At 40.5% G+C, this 20530-nt stretch overlaps 2 protein-coding genes across 4 annotated transcripts in view; both read left to right on the forward strand.

The window, feature by feature from the left end:
• The first annotated feature begins 3492 nt into the window (after positions 1–3492).
• Positions 3493–6265, forward strand: LOC102225495 (diablo homolog, mitochondrial-like). Of its 2 annotated transcripts, none has more exons than XM_005813232.3 (6): positions 3493–3583; positions 3849–3966; positions 4041–4163; positions 5431–5541; positions 5645–5741; positions 5949–6265. In XM_005813232.3, exons 1-6 carry the CDS (start codon positions 3540–3542, stop codon positions 6143–6145), a joined length of 690 nt encoding a protein of 229 aa, XP_005813289.2. In that variant the 5' UTR covers positions 3493–3539; the 3' UTR covers positions 6146–6265. The 2 variants fall into 2 exon arrangements, with proteins under 2 accessions (XP_005813289.2, XP_023206648.1); XM_023350880.1 differs by having other exon boundaries at positions 3523–3583; positions 3873–3966.
• Positions 6266–14031: 7766 nt separating this feature from the next.
• LOC102226791 (nectin-3-like protein) overlaps positions 14032–20530 on the forward strand; it is a 49341-nt gene continuing 42842 nt past the window's right edge. For both annotated transcript variants that reach the window (XM_014474177.2, XM_023351536.1), the window contains exon 1: positions 14032–14208. In XM_014474177.2, coding sequence (XP_014329663.1) covers positions 14121–14208 — 88 coding nt within the window. In that variant the 5' untranslated portion in view covers positions 14032–14120. The remainder of the gene's footprint in view (positions 14209–20530) is intronic.

A 20530-nucleotide genomic window follows, 5' to 3' on the forward strand; every position in this document is an offset into this window, starting at 1 on the left:
AACTGAACATTCTATCCACCTTATTTCTGGGAGGATTTCATTGTAATTTGCAGGGGTTTTGGCTAATCTATATTCATGATAGAAGTTACATCTCTCTTTTCAGTTATTGTGCAATATTTAGTAAAACATGTTTATGGACACACCATCTGCTATCAGAGAGCTGTTCAGTACAGAGGATTGAAATTATGAGTTTAATCACGGGGAGCGACAGGAACACAGCGTTAAGTTTTGTAACGGAATTTCAAAATAAAAGCCTAAATATTCCTCTCAGGGTAGGTCTAACTAATATTAGCATTTACTATCTAATTTCTAATTTTCTCAGGTTATTACACTTCCTTGCTGCGCAAGACAGTGAATTAACATTAGCACAAACATTAGCATTTCACTGCCCCCCCATTAGCATTAGCCTTTTCCCTAAAAAAAGCTTTTAGCTATTTTTCTTATTTATTAGCCATGCTTAGTACACTGAATGGAGTAAGTCAATGTAAGACAACATGCTAGTGACAGCATTTAGGCTAATGTTAGCAATTTAGCTCATTTTAACTTGTACACTAATTTCAACATACTGAATGGCATAAGTCCATGTTACTCAACATGCTTGTGACTTTCCACATGCTGTCGAGTACATTGTAGCTTACTTTAGCATTGATGCTAATTTGTAGCATCAGAACGCTGGGTTCCAACCGACAGGCACACTTTGGCAGGCCCCGTTTAAGTTTCTTCAGAAATTTTCTAGTTTTAACTAAACATTTGACTGTTGGGCATAGTCCACAATTTACAGCAGGGTTAATTAAGAGTTGTAGGTTTCTGAAAGTTCAATAACAAGTAGATATGGGTTTTTGGATCACTGTTACGCTTAAAGGGGTAGTATAGTCAAAAAATCAGCTCTAAATCATGTTATAAAGTTATTCCCTTATCAAAAACATACCTGGAGCGTTGCTTTGATTCTTTCATGCCTATTTGAGAAATCTGTTAATCTCCCATGGCAACCATTCATTTTTCAAAATGCCTGGGTGGACCCATTTCTGCCTTTGAGGACAAAACTTCAACTTAGAGCTACAACTTCTAAGCTTCCGAGCTTCCACTTCACAGAGCAGCTTTTCCCCGTGAACTCCCACTCAACTCCTTCAGACTAGCCAGCAGCAATTAGCAACTGCACATCTGCTGAGCTCATCATAGGAGCTACTTGCCAGTGCAACATTGTTAAAAAAAAGAATGTTACCACAGGGTTGATAGAGGAGCCATGTTGTGATGACTTACTGAACCTGGAGTTTTTAAAGAGACAGAGGCCCAAGATCTAGGCGTTAAATTACAAAGTCAAATTTCTTTGGTTCTATTAAACCAGCCAGTTTAACAGAACTCGACAACCAACCAGTTATTCCAGGAGATTGTTGATGCCTATGAAACATTTGCTTTTGGTGAAACTTAGTATGGGAGATTTAACCAAATATGAGTGAGGATGTACAGTATGTATATATTTGAGCCTGTATCAATGGGTGTTCATTCCAGCCTGGAAATGGAAATCAAGAAGAGGTCAAACTGAATATTGCATTCACGCCCCTGGTGTAAACAACTCCCTGCATCCAGAAATGTTTGTCTTTATGAGACAAGCATCTGAAATAAACTCAGTTATTCAACACATCCAGTACTTTGTTTGCGAAACAATAAAACGTCCAGGTCACAAGTCTAGATTAATAGCTTGGTATTGCCTTCTGTATAAATATTTATTTGGTATATATATGCAATAAACAACAAAAATCAGCAACCTTATTGAGATCATAAAACAGTAAAAACAATACAGAGACAAGGGCATCTTTGCCATGATATGCGGTGAAGAGGTGGTGAGGGGTAGACAGGACAACGCGGAGACTCAATAGACACAGAAACCTAAAATAAACACAAAAAAACTCAAAACCTCACAATCTTCTGATAAAACTGTCATCAAATTTTTTTTAGCCGAAGCATGTGCAGGTTTCAGACAGCAACTTCTTTAAAATACCTTTAAAAGTTTCTGTTGATTCAAAGGTGCTCAGCTTCAGTACTTTTTTGGGAGTTTGTTCCAGTCTTTTGCTGCTGTGTAATGGAAAGATAATCCTCCATATTTGGATTTTAATTTGAGAACAGTGAGCATAATGTTTATGTTCTGATTATTGTACGAATTTCACATTTCAAAGTGTTTGTTTTGCTTTCCTAGTTCTTTTAAAACATTTTGATGAGGGGATAGAGATGTGTTAACAATTATAAAGTTTTATGTATTGTCCTTGAACTGTTTTATATTAACCGTAGCCTTTGAACACTTTGTAAACATTTTACACTAAGAATAGTTAGCTGGTCCATTGTGGAACAAAATAAGCATATTTGCATATATTAGCATATTTTTATACCAAAAAAACATTAAGTCTAGAGATATGTATATTTTGTTCATTTTCATCTTTATTTTCTCTGATGTTTATTATTCCTTCTTAATGGGGTGCCAAAATAAAGCCAAATTTCTTGTTTCTTTGTCAATAAAGTTGATAATGATATATGTGTTTTTGTTTGTTTGTTTGTTTGAAGCAGCAAAAGAAGAACAAAAAACAGTGAAATGAAAAATCAATGGTTTGTTGAATTTATGCACAGAGCTGAAAATGATTTAATCTGCATCTGAAGCGGTTTTAGGCCCAGTTATGAAGAGGTTGATCACATTTGTTTATATATATACTGTATATATATTATGAATTTAGCTCATCTAATGTTAACTATGTGTGTTTCATTTGAACCTTTTAAAACCTTGCCGTGACCCGATGACTTTATCAATAATATTTAAAACATCAATGAAAGAAGAGACATGATTTTATTGTGGCATGATGCCAGTTTACCACACGCAGAATTAATGACCTCAGAGAGACAGAATAAATGATTTGAAGGTTTTATTAATCTGCTCCAGTTAACAAGAAGAGTTGGGTGTGGTTGTTGTTTTTTTTATATATATATTCCTTTATTTAACCAGGTAAACCCCGTTGAGATCTAGATCTCATTGTCAAGAGGGACCTGGGGTTTGACAGAAGGCATTTACTGACATAATGTCTGCTCACCACCAGGCTCAGAGAAACTGAACCTGGGGTTGAGGCGATGTTAATCAGTCACCACAAGGGGGCAGAAGTGTTGAATCTGTCTGATAAGAGAGGCGAGGAGTGGAACTTGCAGGCCAGGTCCACACATGGATAAAGCAAAGGATGAAGGAAAAATGCTTATAAATTTCAGTTTTTATGATCTTTGAGTAACTGAACGTTAACTAGAAGGATAGATCGAGAATGGTTTTCTTGTCCTATTCTGTCTTTTGAGAGAAAATAATAAAAATGTTAAAAGCTTAAATTTTTGTTCCATTTATTTATTTATTTATTTATTTATTTATTTATTTAATGAGAGGGTTCTGTTACAATTAAGAACCACGGGATGGCGACAATGCACCACCCAACGCTGTAAAAATGATCAGGAAGAAGATGGGGCGGAACCTTTCTTCTGCAGTGCAGCAGAACAGTTTATTGTGGCGGACCAGCATGGCCGCGCTCTGGAGGAGATCCCTGTATCTCAGTTTCCTCAGGTCGGTCGCGTTTAACCTTTATATATAGTGACACAATCATTAGCTTGTTATTTAATATATGGCGCTTGCTTTGATTTAATTATTTTTTGACTTTATGGAAATATGAGCGAGTAAACAGCTGTTGTTTGATTGCCCCAATTCTCAGATTTGTTTTGAGATTGGCAGTAGAGCAGCGCCAGCCAAAAAGGAAGTTAAATCAGTGTTTTCCCCTCGCTGTTTACTGGTTTATTTATCTGTATATGACTCAAATTTTTGTTCTGTTCAGAATTTCCTTTCGGTACCTGTCCAGGATAAAACCTGCTGTCCGGAAATCCCCCAGATGGACAAGTGTCCTGGCTTCTCTCGCCGTCGGCGGAAGTCTGTGTGCTGTACCTTTTAAACAGGCGAGTCCGACAGCCGAGAATGTGCATATTTGGAGGTTTCAGCTGCTGTAAACTCATTGAACCCCCTGCTGCAGGTTGAAAACCTCTCTCACGACTCCCTGGTGAGACGAGCAGCCTCTCTGGTGACAGACAGTTCAAGCACTTTTCTCTCTCAGGCCACTCTGGCTCTGACTGATGCCCTCACAGAGTACGCAAAGGTATGGCTTCGTGTTGTGACTCCCATTTCTCCTAACTGTTGGCACTGATTGATACTTTACATGTGCTGCTGAAGCTCTAAATGGGCCATAACCAAAAGTTTAACTTGAGGTATGTGGTCTTTTCCCCCCCTCTCTACAATACACACTTCTGCTTTATTGCAACACAAAAAGAATAACTGGAATGGGAATTTTCTTTCAAATCTTATGACATCTTTCAATGTCATACAATGTCTTTTCACAAGTACATCTGCTCCTAATAATAAGTTGTTTTAGATTTTTAAAACATTATCTTAGGAGCACGATGTGAAAGTTGCACCAAATACGGTTGTGGCTTCCCTTTTATCTTTGTGGCAAGTCAAAGTCCCTGTAGTTCCGTAAGAACAAACATATGTATTGTGTTCCGTGAATTATTTTAGGTTATTCAACCAACAGATTGGTGTAAAGCGCTATTCTACCAATTCACCTTTCCAGTGCTTTAAGAACTTCTGATCATTCACAGAACGTCTTTAGAAATATGGACTGTGGACGCTGGCACTGGCGTTGGGGACGTCGGTGCTGCGGCTACATGTTTAGCATTGAGATGCTATTTTAGCCTTCAATCTCTTCGCTGACAGGCTAACTCAAGCTTAGCACAATTTGAAAACAATAGACTTTTCCAGCGTCCCATCAGATCTTTTTTTCTGTTTAGAAGCAAAACTGAACACTGTCGGCCAAGAGGATCGGCTCCGTCGTCCGTTGCCGCTGTTTGCAGAGTTCGCTTGTGCGCCATTTGTAGGGGCGTACCAGAAACACAATACAAAGGTTCCGACTCAGGACTTTAGTATATATAAAAAATGAAAATGCGATAAATTGCGCTGACGTTTTTGATAGTTCAAATCCATGTAATTAGATTATTGAAATTAACGTGTTGAATTTTTGACCCGACAAAAAAAAAAAAAAAAAAAAAAAAACACAAACAGGTCAAATGACAGATAAAATTACCAAAAAAAATTGCATATGTACATAAATAAATAAAATCACAAAAGCTTTGATTTATTATATTTTCTAATTAAACCAAATAGCTAATCTATGTTATCTACACCAATAATGCTTCTCTTGCTTGTAATAACGCATTAAGAGCGCAGTCTACACCAACTAACAACTTACAAGGTGTCCAAAGAAATCCCTTCATGTTTCAGAAAGTCCTCCAGGTTTTAAGTGTATCTCTATAAATGTGTCTTTGCTTTTGAGTGTAAACAGTGAAAATCTTCCCCTTGCCTCCACACAGGCTGTGCACACGCTCATCGCCCTGCAAAGGCAATATTTAGCTTCCCTGGGGAAACTGAGTCCAGCAGAAGAAGATACGATCTGGCAGGTGATCATTAGCCAGCGTGCAGAGGTCAGTCTCTGTGTTTCTTTTTATTGTTCTTGGTCCATCCCAACTAAAAACCTTATATCAAAGCAGGCGGTTGCAAATTTCTTCTTGCATCTTTTCGTGGCAGGTTGCCCACAGACAAGACGAACAGGAGCGCTTTGAACTGACCTGGGTCACCGCCGTCAGGCTGTGCGAGGCGGCGGCCGAGGCTGCGTACATATCAGGTGTGTGATTTGAAGTGTTTTCGCCCGTTTCGTCCTCCGTCGCTCCGGACGGCGGACGGATCGTTTTGCTGTCACTATGTGGGTCCTTTGGGCGAAAACACAAAAGGACACGACGGACGAGACGGGCCCGGCTAACAACCCGCTTTTCAAGTCTGAACTCGATGCGTTTGACGTCTGTTTGAGCGTTTTGTACTTGTGCGTTCTCAGGAGCCGAGAACGCGTCCATCACGGTCAGGACAAACCTTCAGCTGGCCCAGTCCCATGTAGAGGAGGCCCAGAAAGTCTCACGGGACGCAGAAAAGAAGCTGGCAGAGACGAAAGTCATGGAGGTCGAGAGGATGACGCAACACCAGGGGAGTAACGAGGAAGAGGAGACACCCGAGGCCTACCTGAGAGAGGACTGAAACGCACAATCATCAGATCATTTTATCGAATCTGTACCGACTGCTGCTTCTTCTTTTTTTCTGTCGCGTGAGATGACGAAAGTTAATTGTTTGTACCGAAATTAAAAGAAAGCATGAAAATATTGCTTCCTTTTCTTTTTAAACTACATAAGAATTGTTTCATGCAGAGTCTTACCAATCATTTTGGTTTAACTTCTTGTGAAAATATCTGGGTACACTTGACATGAGACAAAACTGATTTGCAAGTTTTGTCTTGCAAATTACAAACTCCTTTAAGACAAGGATTTTGTATTAAATCAATATTTCCTTAATATCAATGGAACAAAAACAGTCTCATTTGCAGAGTACGCCACTTACAATAAGATGATGTTTTTGCAGCGTAATCCAAAGTGTTGTGTTAAATTTTTTTTTTTTTATGTGATTGATTTGATAACTGATCAGATTGCAAACTGCATTAATGAACTCTGGTCTCTTTTAGGTTGATACTTTCTTCTGTGTTAATATATGGTCCGGGTTATTTTAATACACTTAAGATGCAACTAAAGTTATGTTTTGCCTTTTCTTTAAACGGATTATTCAAAGATAAATTCCGTTTATTTCTTAGACTTATGGCCTTTCTATATTTCTAGCAGCTATTTAATTACTTTTCTAACAAACTTCTATCAGATTTAGACTAGTGGTGTAACTAGAAAGGACATCTTTCCTCTTAAAGCACATAGTGCTGTTCTATAACTCATTCTAGTAACTATGTTACCTTCAGTTGTTAAAATGTTATATGCAGCTCTGGAAAAACCCAAGAGCCCACTGCAGTGAACCCCGTTGAAAACCTCCTGATTATTCCACCGCATATTGATTTCTGAACTCTTGAGTCCAAACATTAGTTTTGTTGTTTCTAAGTGAATATGAACTTTCCCATTTTCTATAAATAAATACCACATTTTTGCTCAGAACTTTGGAGACATGTTGTCAGTAGTTGGTGGAATAAAACAACAATGTTCATTTTACTCAAAAATACACCTATATAAAGTCAAACCAGAGAAACTGATCATTTTAAGTGTCTTCTTCATTTTTTTTTTCCCAGCGCTCTTTATCGACCACGTCTTACAAAGAAGTTTCACTGGGCTTTCTGACGCCTCGAAATTGAGTCTCTGTCTCTTTAAGAAGCGCCTGCTCTTTCCTAAACTCCAGCTTCAGCACCCCGTTACAACAACGCTTCTCCTTTTTGCCGTTTACAGCCGTTCTGAGGAACCTTCCCATGGTTTTATGACGCACGTCAGAAGGCTCCAGTCCAGATGATGCAGCGTATCCAAGCGAACCCAAATCTACAAAGAATGTTTCTGAGATCTGGTTGGATCGATGCCATAAGGAGTTAAAGTAACATCAGTGTGTTCTCTCTAGACTGGCCAGTGTTTGTAATTAGTTTGCATTAAATGTTAGGATGATTTTTTTTATTATTATTCATCCGTGTCGCTCGGTTTCTAATGGATGGGCGCTGGAACGCTTCTCACATTTGGAATAACTTTAAAAAAAAATTTTTTTTATTGAAAACAAATGACATCTATGAGATCTGTGATTGGCAAAGCCCCCCCCTGGTCATTCTGGGTGAATACCCAGTTCAGTCATGTTTGGATCACTCCGCTGGTTGTGCAACAGCCTCCATGTCAGGCTTCATTTTTCTACATTCACTTCTGTGAATAAGAAACCGCGACCAGTACAGTTGGATCCAAACGTTTGGTCACTGTTCATGGATAATGTCCTAAACACGGAATCAAACAGAACAGTTTTATCTAATCGACCATTTAAAAAAAAAAAAATTCTATATTATTATTATTATCTTAATCGCTTAGTTTTTTAAAATCAGAAACCATTTACAACTTTTCTGGCACTCAGCAGGCTGAGCGCTGGACGCCACACCCTTTGGCAAGAACCCCAGCTTGTAAAGTGTTTCTGTTGGAGCCGAGGGGTTTTCAGCTCTTGCTTTCGGAAGGTTTTTGAAAATTGTTCTGCCACAAAAGTCGTCGGGTTCTGTGGGACAAGCTGCTGCGTATCCAGGTGCTTCTTTTTGTCTGTAATGACGCTTAGGCCGATAAGAGCTCCGCTGCACTTTACGGTTCCATGTTGAGCCATTTGTTGGAGTTCAGATTTTAGGTGTCAGGATTTCACTAAGTTTCAGATTATTATGACTTGAATAAGGTTGAAATCTCTTTCAGTCAAATGTGTTTTTCTGTCTCATCAACCTAACCCGGGTTCCTTCTGAACTTTGCTTTGGTTCTTTCAACAACAACAAAAAATAAATAAAATAAACGCGAACCTACTTTTCTAAACTCTGCTGATATGTTCCGTTTATTGGCGCTAAGTACTAAAAGCAATGAAGTGACACTTGTGAAGAAACCAAAATATGCGTCAGCTGACGGCTCCAAATAATGTCACAGAACTTTGATCTGCTCTAAAAAGATTGTGAAAGTCTTAAACTCGTTCCTATTCATTTGTGCAAATACGCAAGCAGGTTTATTTGCTCTTCGGCGTTGGCATGGTGACATATTTTTGACCAATCCTGCAGAAATGCGCGCATGTCGCTGTTTTCCTCTGAAGACATTTTTTTTTTTCTTCAAAGCACGGCTCACCAGCGTGTCATCCCCGCATCTCTGTTTCACTCAGCAACGTCGCCTTCGCCGCAAATTGTCCGTGTCCTGACCGTCTGCGTGGCTTTTACGTCCTTTCTCCCTGTCGTCACTTCATCTGCAGCAGCCCGTCTTTCCACACGACGACACGCAGCAGGAAACATGCGGCCCTTCATCTGGGCAGCGTGGACGTGTGTTTTTTTTTTTTTTTTGGCCTTTGCTTTAATAGAAGTCGCTTGACAACCGGAGGAGAACGTTCCCGTTGCAGAAACCGGCATTTTCTGCAAATGACGGCGGCTGGTCGGCCTGGAAAATCACTTACATACAATATGCACGATGTTTCCTCCAGAGGTTAAAGAGTGGAAAAGATGTGTTTGAAATGGAAGCGTGATTTGATATGTTTTTTTTTTTAAATGATGCCATTTCCGGTTCCAGGAGAAGGGAAATGATAGACGGTAGTGGCAGTATCATGCTGTGGGGATGATGGGTACATTCACATTCACATGCGCTGTGAATCCAACCTGAAAAGATTCACGGCGGCTCTTCTGCAAAATCGACCTTTTTTTTTTTTTTTTTTTTTTGACATTCGTGTCATGTTGTAATATTATTCCGTCATCAAAAGCATAACTGGACTGTTGCTTTGACTCATTCAAACATGTTGGAAAACTAACTTGATTTAATGCAAAACGCTCAAAGTCAAGGCTAACCGCAAATAGCAAAACAAATATACAGACCCACTTTGTAGATTAGAATATTTTTGAAAAGCTCATTTATTTTAGGGACTTTATTGCTAAGTAAAACTCATTATTTAGATTAATGATGATTGATGCATGAAAGCCTTTGTTTCTGTTGATTATGGTTATTTCCCACGTATAGGTGGATTACATCAGATCAGGTTTCATTTGGTTTCTCTGACCATTTCTCTAACTTTAAACTCCTAAGTTTTAAAGTTTAGTTTAAATTTAAACTAAGCGTTTAACCCCCCCCCCCCCCCCTCCAAAAAAAATGTAAAATTACACAGAGATAAACCACAGCCCTCTGTAACGTTTGGCACAACCCGACAACCTAAATAAAGGCCAAGTCCTATGTGTACGTCTTTTTTATTTATTTATTTTTCATTTTAGAAATCCATATAAAGACGGTTGTGTTTGTAAAACCAGGATCAGGTGGTTCTTGTAACAAAAACCATAAAAACCAGTCGTTTAGTTCAAAGCCGTTAGAACGGCCCAGCCCAAATCCAAATGAGGATCTGAGAGAAAATCTCCTCAGACATTTTGAAAAACATGAATTAGGAATAATCTCTTACTTTAGACACAACATTCTTACATTGCATTCATCTATATGAAAAAGGTTAAAGGACTGCGAATGCTTTAGTAAGACACCACTGTCCCTGTTGCTCCTTCTCCTTAACTTAGTATTTGCTCCAGCAGATGGCGCTCTAAATTCATTCTTACTGCGCATTCTCCAACAGAGTTAACTGCAGCTTCACATTCTGTAACTTTTATATCTTTATTATTTGTTTTTCTAACCAGCCCTAACGCATCTGAGTGGTGTTTGTGGGTACAGAGTGAGCTGCTGATCAGTGAAAATCAAACGCTGAACTGAGACCAGTGTTTGTTGTGTCGCCTGGTGCAAACGCCTTCAGTGTGACATGTTTGGCTCTGACCATACGGCTTCATGCCAAGAGCTTCCTGTCACCAAACACTTGTGTCACCTTCAGTCCATCCCGGAAAAAAAAAAAAGTAAATAATAAACCGATAACATTTTTTAAAATGTTATTTTAAAACGTCTGCCCCACTTATTATAAGCAACAGCTTTTTTTTGTTTTTTTTCCCGTCAACGCTGTGGATGTGCTCTGTAACAGGTATGCCGTTTTAATTTACTTCACACACCCTCTAAAGGTCAGTGTGTGCTGCGTTGGGTCATCTCAGTGCGAGCTCATTATGGGGACGAGGCTTCTGAGCTGCAAAACAGGAGTGTGTGGCGTCAGCAGTTAGGTGACCTCTCTGTGCCGTAGACGGCCGTGCTTTGGCAGGGGACGGGACCGTGAGCGTGGGGGTGTGTGTGGGTGTGTGTGTGTATGTGGGGTGGGAGTGGGAGTGGGGTTGAGGGTGGAGGTGTGCGATGACTGGCTCACCAGTGCGAGTCGTGAGGAATGCTGTTGTTTGACAAAGGCTGTTTTCACAGGCCGTGAAAACCAAACGCCCCAGACGGGCCCGCGTTGTGTGTGGATGTGCAACCGCCGGTCACAGGGGAGTCGGTGCCTCGCCATGAAGGAGCGAGCTCTTCTTCTTTTTTGTTTTTTTCTTATTTGCAGCACAAAACCCTCCAGTGAGGCAACCACAATTACAAAGGTTATGCATCATAAATGCTCCAAGTCTGTTTCCTGCCACAGAGGAGGTTGAAGCATTTACCAATCATTATGCAGTTATGCGAGCGGCGCAAGAATAGGGCTTTTAGGTCATTAAGTGTTTGGTGACAGCAAAAAAAAGGGGTGTAAATGCTCGGCTCGTGCCAGTGGCGCAGGAGTTTTTAAAGCGACAGGCGGAGGCATTAGATTACAAAGTCAAATTTAAATCGTATTACATTTAGAGCATTTTTTTTTAACAACTGAAGGTAACACGTTTACTCGATGTGCAATAAAATGGCAATATGTGCCTGTAAAACACATAATACTGCCCCTTTAATTGTATTCATCAATTTATTTATTGTGTATTTTTGTGTTTTCCAGGAAGCGTTTTTTTAAATGCAATTCAATTCTATTCTATTCAATTCAATACAGTTCAGAAAACTGAATTTATCCCCAGAGGAGTCATTAAAGGAGGCAGGTAAAGCTCACATAAAAATAAATTCAAGATAAAATACATAAATAGAAAGAAATGCAATATTCATTAGCAAGATTCAAATGGGACATGAGGTAAGTAAGGCCTTATGTGTGTCTATGTATGTGTAAGTGTAATGTATTATTAATATTATTATTATTATTAGGTTTTACATTTATGTCTTGATTAAAGAGGACGACTCTGTATGCCTTTCTATGATCTGAACATGGTTCTCTGGTCATTTTTGAAGAGAGGGGCCCTGGCCCCCCTGTGTCCTCCCATTGGGAGCGCCACTGGCTCATGCACACACCAACTCTCCCTGCTGCACAATCCAATGTGAAGTGGCTCAGGGGGAAAAGATTGATTATCAAAAGGGCAGCATTCTCACCTGGGGAGACTTGTAGCTCTTTGAGGATATAAATAAGTCACCGGAGGGAATAAAAGCAGGGCAACATATCATAGGTCGCGCTTTTATTACACTAAAAAGAGGTTCCAGTGTCTCCTGACGGGGAGTCACGGTGTAAGACGAAGTTACGAAACTAAAAGCACGGTGACTGGATGCCAGGGAGCCACGCTGAGACGAGCATTTCTGCTTATCTTCACTGAATAAATATGATGTCCGCCTCCAACTGCTGAGGTTAGCAAGTTTAACACTTCAGGCCTCAGCGCGCGATAATAACACTGCTGCACACAGCACGGGATTCCTGAACGAGTAAAAGCTGTAATTATCTCAGGGGGGGGGGAAGGAACAATGTGAGGATGCTTTATTGCCGCTTTGTTTTCGGGACAAACGAGACGCAGCCGTCGGGAGAAAACGTTTTAGCGACGCGACTGCTTTGTCCTTCGCCAGATCCTCTCCTGGGCTTTACGGGAACGTTTTCCTGCTCGCGCTTCCTTATTTTCCCACACTTCTATAAGAAAACGCCGGTTTTATTATAGTTTTTATTATAATGGCCTATTCCATGCAACACGGCGGTATGAAAGTGAACTCATGTACATTTTCGTAACCATGTCTCTTTGAACAGAAGCGCCTCATGTCCACCTTCTCTACAGGAACCGTTCCTGACCTCCGGGTGGCTTCGCGGAAGTGTGAAACTTTTCGCATTCTTTCCTAGTTCCAAGCAGAAACGAGCTTTATTTGGGGTTTTATGTGACAGACCAACACAAAGGAGTGCAGAGCTGTTGAGTGGAAGGAGCTGGGTACCTGCTTCTGACATTTTTGGAGTGTGGCGTGTATTTGTATTCACCCGCCTTTGGTCCGAAGGCCTCCTGAAGAGGCCTTGCTGTAACCAACCATCATTTGACTCGACTGTGTTGGGACTCTGACTGAGAGAACTAAAATATGCCCACCGGTGTGTTATAGATGGTTCTGCACACCAAATTAGTGAGGCTGAACACAAGTGCGCCACACTTTCTAGATTTGTATATGTAAAACTTTTAAGAACACGCATCAACCCCCGCCCACATGCTTCACATTTATGCACTTTTTTTTGGTGTTGATTTGCAGTAAAATACGTCAAAGTTTAGGGGTTTAAGTTGACAAACGGGTGTGTCTGCTTTCGGAAGGCACTGCGTGTCTTAATATGTAATCTGTAAACATGCCTTGACACTGTGGACGAGGAATCAGTAGCATAGGGTTGATACAACTCCCCTGGGATCTGCCAAAACCAGATGAAGATTCAGTGTCTTCTTGAGCAACTCAATGCAGCACTTCCCTTCCTCCCCCCCCCCTTTTTTTGCCAGTTGTTGCTGCAAGAGCAATAATCATCAGTAAAAAGTAAATGGTAGTTTGAACAATGAGAGGTTTTACAACAGTTTTTACTTAATTTTAACTTGTGGCTTGCATCTGAGAATGCATGTGAAAAACTGGATTTCCTGCCTCTGGTACTAGAAATCTTACCGCCTCTTATTTATGTCACTGGATATTGATTTATTGATGAAGACCGTACATATAGTCAGTAAATTAGAACTTTTATTTACTTGCTTACCAAGCAGAAAACCTCTCTTTTTTTTTAGTAGGCTATAAAGTCAGCGCACATCTTTGAGAGAGTTTCAGTTCTTATTGTATCACTTGGAGGACGTTTGATTTGTCTGATATTTGATGTTTGATTTGAGATGGTGCAGTTCTCAAGAGTTGTGATATTTCTTATTTGTAATTTTAGATATAAATGAGTCATAAATTCACAAAAGACTGACATGATCTAACAACAGAACGCCCATTAGAGTTTACAAAGCTACGTTTCGCCATGTTTCTCTTTGCTAATCGATACAAATGTTATATTTTGCATGTCATATTGACCAGATGGTGAAAGTAAATGGATTTATAACACCAGTTAAAATTCATTTAAAGGAGGCGTATTGTGTTCTGTTTGTTGTCCTGTTAAAAGTGGTACAGCCCATGCGGCTCCGTTGCTATGGAGAACAGTTCCACAGGAGCGCGAGCCGAACCATCCTGAAAGAGAGAGAAGGCACGAGCGAGGAGAAAGGAGGACATACTGAAAGTGCCGAAACGCACAGACACACGGAGAAACCATGGAGACTAGACCCACGAACCGGAGGACAGTACCTAATGACGGAATGCGACTTTTAACGTCCTTTTTCATCCTGTGCGGAGCCGCGGGTGAGTTAACGGTTTTTCTGCTTGTTTTCGCTCGAGCTACTTTTCTTGGTAGCGGAGAGAAGTTGCGGTGGCGCCGCTCTCGGTCCATTCTTTACTTTGAATCCGCACAGCCGAACTGACCAGCACTGCACTGATTAACATTTCATACCGTGTTATACTCTTTCAGGCTCCCGGTAGTTGTATGTGTTAGTTAACTATAAAACGGGACCAGTCCTTGTCTCCCGACGGCCACTGTTTGAGAGCGACAGAAAGTCACCGCAGGCATCCGTTGACCGTTAGCTAAACCGTGATTCTTGATCCATTTGAATGCCACTCCGGTACCATATCTGTGAAACGGTGTTAAACTCGGAGCGGCTGCAGACCAAAAACGAGCCACCTCAAAAACCAGATCTAAATGAGTTCGAGTGACAACTTCTGTGCGCTAACTCTGATTTAACAGGGCTGATTATGCACACAGTTTGCAGCAACGGGTACTTGTAGCTAACATCATGCGGGGAATGTGAGGGAAATACCGGCTGGGATTTCTCCCACTCAGATGGCTTCGGAGCCCATTGAGCAGCAGCAGCAGCAGCAGCACAGTTTTTTTTTTCTTCTTCTTTTTGCGGTTGGACAAAAATAGAAACGACACGAAATAATCTGGGCGTCACTTATGGTAGGCAACGAGGGTTTGCGCCTGATGTGAAAAGTTTGCCAAGATGTTGGTTGCAGATGGGATGAGGGGGGGCAGGAGGGTGGATAAAGAGACGTTATGTGATACAGAAAAGGAGGGGATGCAGCGCCGACTCTGTGTGGAGGGGGTGGTGGGGGTGGTGGGGATTGGGGGGGAGACTTATTTTAAGGCAGAGCCACTGCTGCAGCCGCAAAGTCTCTGGAAGTATTGACCTGAAGTTGGGCTGCCTGCCAGCCAGAGCACCTTCCCGTCCCGAGCTGTCCCGGGCAGAGCAGCTGGAGAACTTTGCTGTGTCCCACCCTTGAGCTGGGATTACAGGACACGGCGGAACAGGGGACAAACACAGGCGGCTGCTGAGTAAATACCACCTTACAGTGCACCGCCTGATTCATCAATGAAGCCAAGGGCAGGAAAAAAAGAAAAGAAAATAGAATAGAGATAAATGCCAGCAAACCCGTGAAATAGGGAGTAGAGTTTTCCTGTATGCCATGCTTAATTGTTTACTCACTAACTGAATTAATGCAGAGTATGTAGCACTATGCACAACAGATATTTCAAATCACTTTTACAAACAGGCATAATTCGTCGGACAGAAAGCCCAAAAAGTTGCTAATATTTACAGTCCCAGAATTTTTAGCGCAAATTTCCATATCAGCATAAATACCGATATTCTGTTTTAGCGCAAAAACAACAAGACAAATTGTACAGTTTATACATAATTTTAATACACATTTCTCTTTTGCATAAGTTTTACCACTGTACCTATTTTTGATAATTGCTGATCTTTGACATATTCCTGTGTGTTTACATTGGCGGTGGACATATATTGTGATTCTGTTCTATTTAAGAGGACCTTATTACTCATGGACCTGGTAGATACGTTTTAAATGTTACAATTTTAAAACTGTTAAAAATAAATTGTCAATCCTATGGTTAAAAATGATTTGTTGAGACGCCAGAGAAAGCCCTTGAGCGTCCAGCGTTTTCTCCGGCTGTCTGAGCCATACAGCAGGGCGTTGCTCATCCCTCACCTGATGCTGTGCACTTCTAATCAGCTGGCTTAAAGTACCGTCCTATTAAGCCTCTCCTTGCTTTCCAGAATCAGAAATTTGTCTGTTTGAAAATATTTCTGGTCCCCAAAAGTCATGCAGAAGTCAGGGCTAGGAAAGAAACAGAACCACATTTAAACAGAGAAACTGAGAAACAAACTAATGGCAGCGATAACTTCTCCATAGAGATGCTATAGCTGCCTCTTTTCAGGAAAGAAACGCTGTTAAACACGCACTCACCAGACTAAAGCGTTCAACAAAGAGAAAAAGCATCAAGAGAACGCAAATGGTGGAAAAGAAACCATCAGCTCACTAAATAACTCCGCTTGGTGAATCGCCGCATTCGTTTTCTCATGTTATCTTGCCAGAAAATCTGCAAAATTTAGCTTGTAATTAGAGCTGGGTTAAAATCATGAAGCCCCCGCCGAGGAAATCTTCTGACATTAGTCAAAACTGTTCATATAATGACTACTTTTTTCTAACCAACTCCATTTCTGTAGCTCTCTCTCTCTTTATCTCTGTCTCTCTCTCTCTTTCTCTCACACACACATAGACAGACTCCAGACACATGTTCTTTTGCAGAATCCTCTTCATACCGTTCTTTTTCTATCTGTACCCACAAAACACGGCGTCGTAAATCAACGTGGAGAGCTGATAAACAACACACTGTTGCAATCTTAGCCGATTAGCATCTGAACACGCTGCTCCCTCGGTGCCTCGTGGATGCAGGCATGGTCACCTTCACGGTCAAGTTTGTTATAAACCGGGCCGAAAAGAACCAGCTTTAGTGGAAAACAAAAACTGTAACATGTTTTGCTTGCTGGAAATGCAAGTTTGAAAGAGAATTTTGGTGGCAAAGGCGCTGCTTGACTTTCTGGTTCGGAGGAGACGGAGCTGTGAGGAGGGGATTCGTCTGAGGCGTGGCTACAGACTGTGAGGTCTGTAATTGAAGAGCAACGTCGTGTGGTTTCTTCTTCAGGGGCCGCGTGATTCACAATATAAATAAATAATGGAGTAATGGAGCCATCGAAATTACAGAGTCCGAAATAGATTTGGAAAAAAAAAGAGGAATTACTGACAGAGCAGATATGATCCCTGGAGAGACTAATAGCACCATTACCACATGGCGCAGGGCACCTGAGGTCAGGACCTCAGGACCTTTTGTTTGACACGATAGTCCTATAACTTAATACAGATAATCACCTTCTGGCTTGCCCGGCTATTGTAGTGTTAATGCAGAGATGCCATTTATACCTTAAATCTACTTTGAGTGATAGTCTGTTTTAAGTATTAGTATAGGTAGGGAAAAATGATCTGCTTCTGCACGCTGGTTGTTTGTTGTTAAAATTATTCAAAGAAACTGATTTTTAAGTACACTGTAAAATATTTGAATTTGGCTTAACTTGAAAGTGAAAGTTCACTTGTTGCCTTGAAAAGGCAAGTAAAAACTGCTCAGAAACATTTAGTTTGAACAGAACTTAAGCATTTTGAGAAGACATTATCCTCAACCACTGCAAATTGATAGTTGCTTTAAAAGGAATGGGGCAGTATTATGTAAAATAAACTTTTTTTTTTTTAGCTTTACATCATATTATAATGTTATTCCCTCATCAAAAACATAGCTGGAGTGTTGCCTTGATTCTTTCAAACATGTTTGAGAAATTCTCTAATCTCCAGTGGCAACCATTCAGCTGTGCAAAATGCCTGGGTGGACCTAGCTCCGCCTATGAGGCGCATCTCCTCCTTGGAATGTTAACCTCACAGATCAGCCCTCCCAGGTGACTCCCCTTCTCAGCTCCTTCAGACTAGCCAGCAGCAATTAGCAAAACATCGGGTGGAACTGCACATCTGCTGAGCTCATTATACGAGCTGCTTCTCAGAGCTACGCTGGTAGAAACGTTAAAGGGTTAATAGAGTTGTGATGACAACTGTTGTGATGACTTCAGATATAACAGGAATTTTTAAAGAGACAGAGGCCCAATTTCAAGGCTTTCAATTACATAGTCAAATTTCTTTTAAGTCATATTTGATATATGTAGCTTTTTTAATTTAAGGTTTTATTGGCTCCAGTGGCCTTTATTTGATAGTTTATTGACAGGAAAGTCGGTAATGAGAGAAGGGGAAGACATGCGGCAAAAGTTGTCAGGCCGGGAATCGAACCTGCGACAGCCGCGTCAAGGACTAAGGCCTCCTTATGTGGGTTGTGCTTAACCTGCCACCACAGCACATCCCGTATGTAGCATTTTTATAACAACTGAAGGTAACATAGAGCTATAAATGGTTTTATGGGCCTTGAAACCACATAATGCTGGCCCTCTAAAAACTCATAAGATGTAGGTCAAAGTTGCACGCTTCCATCTCCTTCACGGTGCAACACAAAAACAAAAAGCTACCGCTAAGCACCCTGGGAAATAGTCTACACTCCCGCCTTTTTCTTATTTCAGTTTTTGAAGTGCTAACTTCAAACCCCACACGTTTAAGGTCAAAATCAATTGAATGTTTTAGTTTGAGCGGACAGCTGTCTCACCCATTTTGATCCTTTTAATTTGATCCTAAAACTCGGTTTGTGCCGCGGCTGATTGAATGATCTTAATCACTTTAAACGCAGGCAGGGTTTTATCTGCCAGGAGCAGATGAGTGCAGGGCTTTGTTGTGGGGACATTGAGTTTTTTTGTGTGGGGTTCAGGGAGCAGGCTGTGGTCACCAGCTTCTGTTGACTCCACCCTTTGCTTCCTTTTTCCACGACAGATGTGACTGACTGTCAGACGTTGGAAACTCCCTGGTGGTCCATTAATGAAATTGGAGCTAAAAACTCCAGAGTTTAACTCACTCTATCAGTTCTTGATCAAGATTGTGTCCCTTAACATATTTTAATCTGTGATTTCTGTAGATATTTTGACCCTCTAATGTATACATTACCGTAGCCTGGGCTCTGATGATGCTACACATTCATATTTATTCTTGTATGAACATTTAAGTATGGTTAGGGGTCAGTTTTGGGATGCTAAATATGGTGGATATCCATCAGTCACGGAGTGAATGTAAATTGTTTGCATGAACATTTCAGCATGAGCACATGCCGCATTGATAGGCGTATTATTATAAATCCAACATCAACTGCAAAGTCCTAATTTTGTTTATCTATAAGAAAGTAAAATAAAAAAAACATTCATCATTCCTCACTAATCAGCAGAAACAGATTTTGCGAGCCTGGCTTAATATTAGGGTCAGGACTTCAACATCTTAGTTTTGATTAATTAACAACATATTTTAACGCACTAAAGATTTTAATGCACTTAATCGCGTTTTTGTTCTGGACAAAACTTTCATATTCATGTGTTTTGAGTACACAAGCGACATACTTCAAACTTTTATTGCAATAATCACTTTTTCTGTTTTTCTTTTTTTTTTTTTTTTTTTTTTACATACAAAAGTCCTAAGTTGGAACCTTTGCATTGTGTTTCTGGAAAGCCCGTAAATCTCTCATGCACACGCGACATCAGCAGACAACAGTGATGGACCACAAAGTCACTTTCCTTGGCCCACTGGGGATTCATTTTTGCTTCAAAAAACAATCTGATGAAACCCTGGAAAAGACTGTTGTTGTGTTGAAGTCGTGCTAAAAGGACCTAGCCTATCAACAAAGCTATTCAGGCCTAAAATAACATCTCAATTTTAAACATGTAGCAGCAGCACCGACGTCCCTATAGCTGGATTTTCTGTATGGGTATAAAGACTTAAGGAGACTGAAAACAAACTCATGGCACACCTTTCAGATTTTCACTTGTAAAAATTGTTGAGCATCACGTGGGTTCCTTTGACTTCACAATTACGTCCTTCTTTGCTTTTGTCTATCGAATAAAATCCCACAAACAAAATGGTTGCAAAGTTGCAAATGTAAGAAACAAAACAAAAAAAAGTAAGGGGTTTGAATACTTTTACAAGGCATCTAAAGTATATTCAAAGAACCCAAGCAAATGTCAGGGGGAGTGGTTTCTTATTTTTATTTGATTTTGCCTACTTTTATCTACAAAAGAGGTCACACCCTGCCACAAAGCTCGTGCAGACACACCCAGTCGAACACATGAAGTCTAAAACTGTATCAGCAGTCACCCAAACAGTCATTCACACTTCTCCTTTCCTAAATAACTGGTGCCGTGTTTCCCTATGCCTACAGATGAAGTTCAGATATTATGATTGTGGAAACTTCCTTTTACTGACTTTCGTTTGTATTTTTTTTTTCACTTGACTTCTAAGGGTTGTCGAGGAAATTCAGGTTGCCTAGGAGAAACAACATTTACAAGCTTATTGACAAATCAATATTGAATTGTGTTTATTTGCAAAACAATCTGGTCATCAAAGAGTCTCCTACTGTACCTCCAGTAAATTGATTTGGTTGGATGCATTTTGTAGCTCCCAAAGTTGCATTTTAGTTTGCACATTAAAGTATTTTCACTGCATGGTGTTCTGCTTGAACAGGGCATTTCTTTGTTGGTGTACTTTGCTGAAACAGCATTTATGATATTCATAAAATACTGCATGATGCCGGGCTAGCTTTTGCAGAATTTTAGACATCTTAGTCTAATAACTATTTTTTCTTCAA

This window comes from Xiphophorus maculatus, chromosome 18 (assembly GCF_002775205.1).
Source record: "Xiphophorus maculatus strain JP 163 A chromosome 18, X_maculatus-5.0-male, whole genome shotgun sequence".
NCBI lineage: Eukaryota > Metazoa > Chordata > Actinopteri > Cyprinodontiformes > Poeciliidae > Xiphophorus > Xiphophorus maculatus.

Excerpts from the sequence above, each read along its gene's own strand:
- LOC102225495 (XM_005813232.3), top strand. The coding sequence starts at position 3,540 with ATGGCCGCGCTCTGGAGGAGATCCCTGTATCTCAGTTTCCTCAG. Across the intron at positions 3,584-3,848 it reads CTGTATCTCAGTTTCCTCAG|AATTTCCTTTCGGTACCTGT; the intron begins GTCGGTCGCGTT and ends TGTTCTGTTCAG. Across the intron at positions 5,542-5,644 it reads TCATTAGCCAGCGTGCAGAG|GTTGCCCACAGACAAGACGA; the intron begins GTCAGTCTCTGT and ends TTTTCGTGGCAG.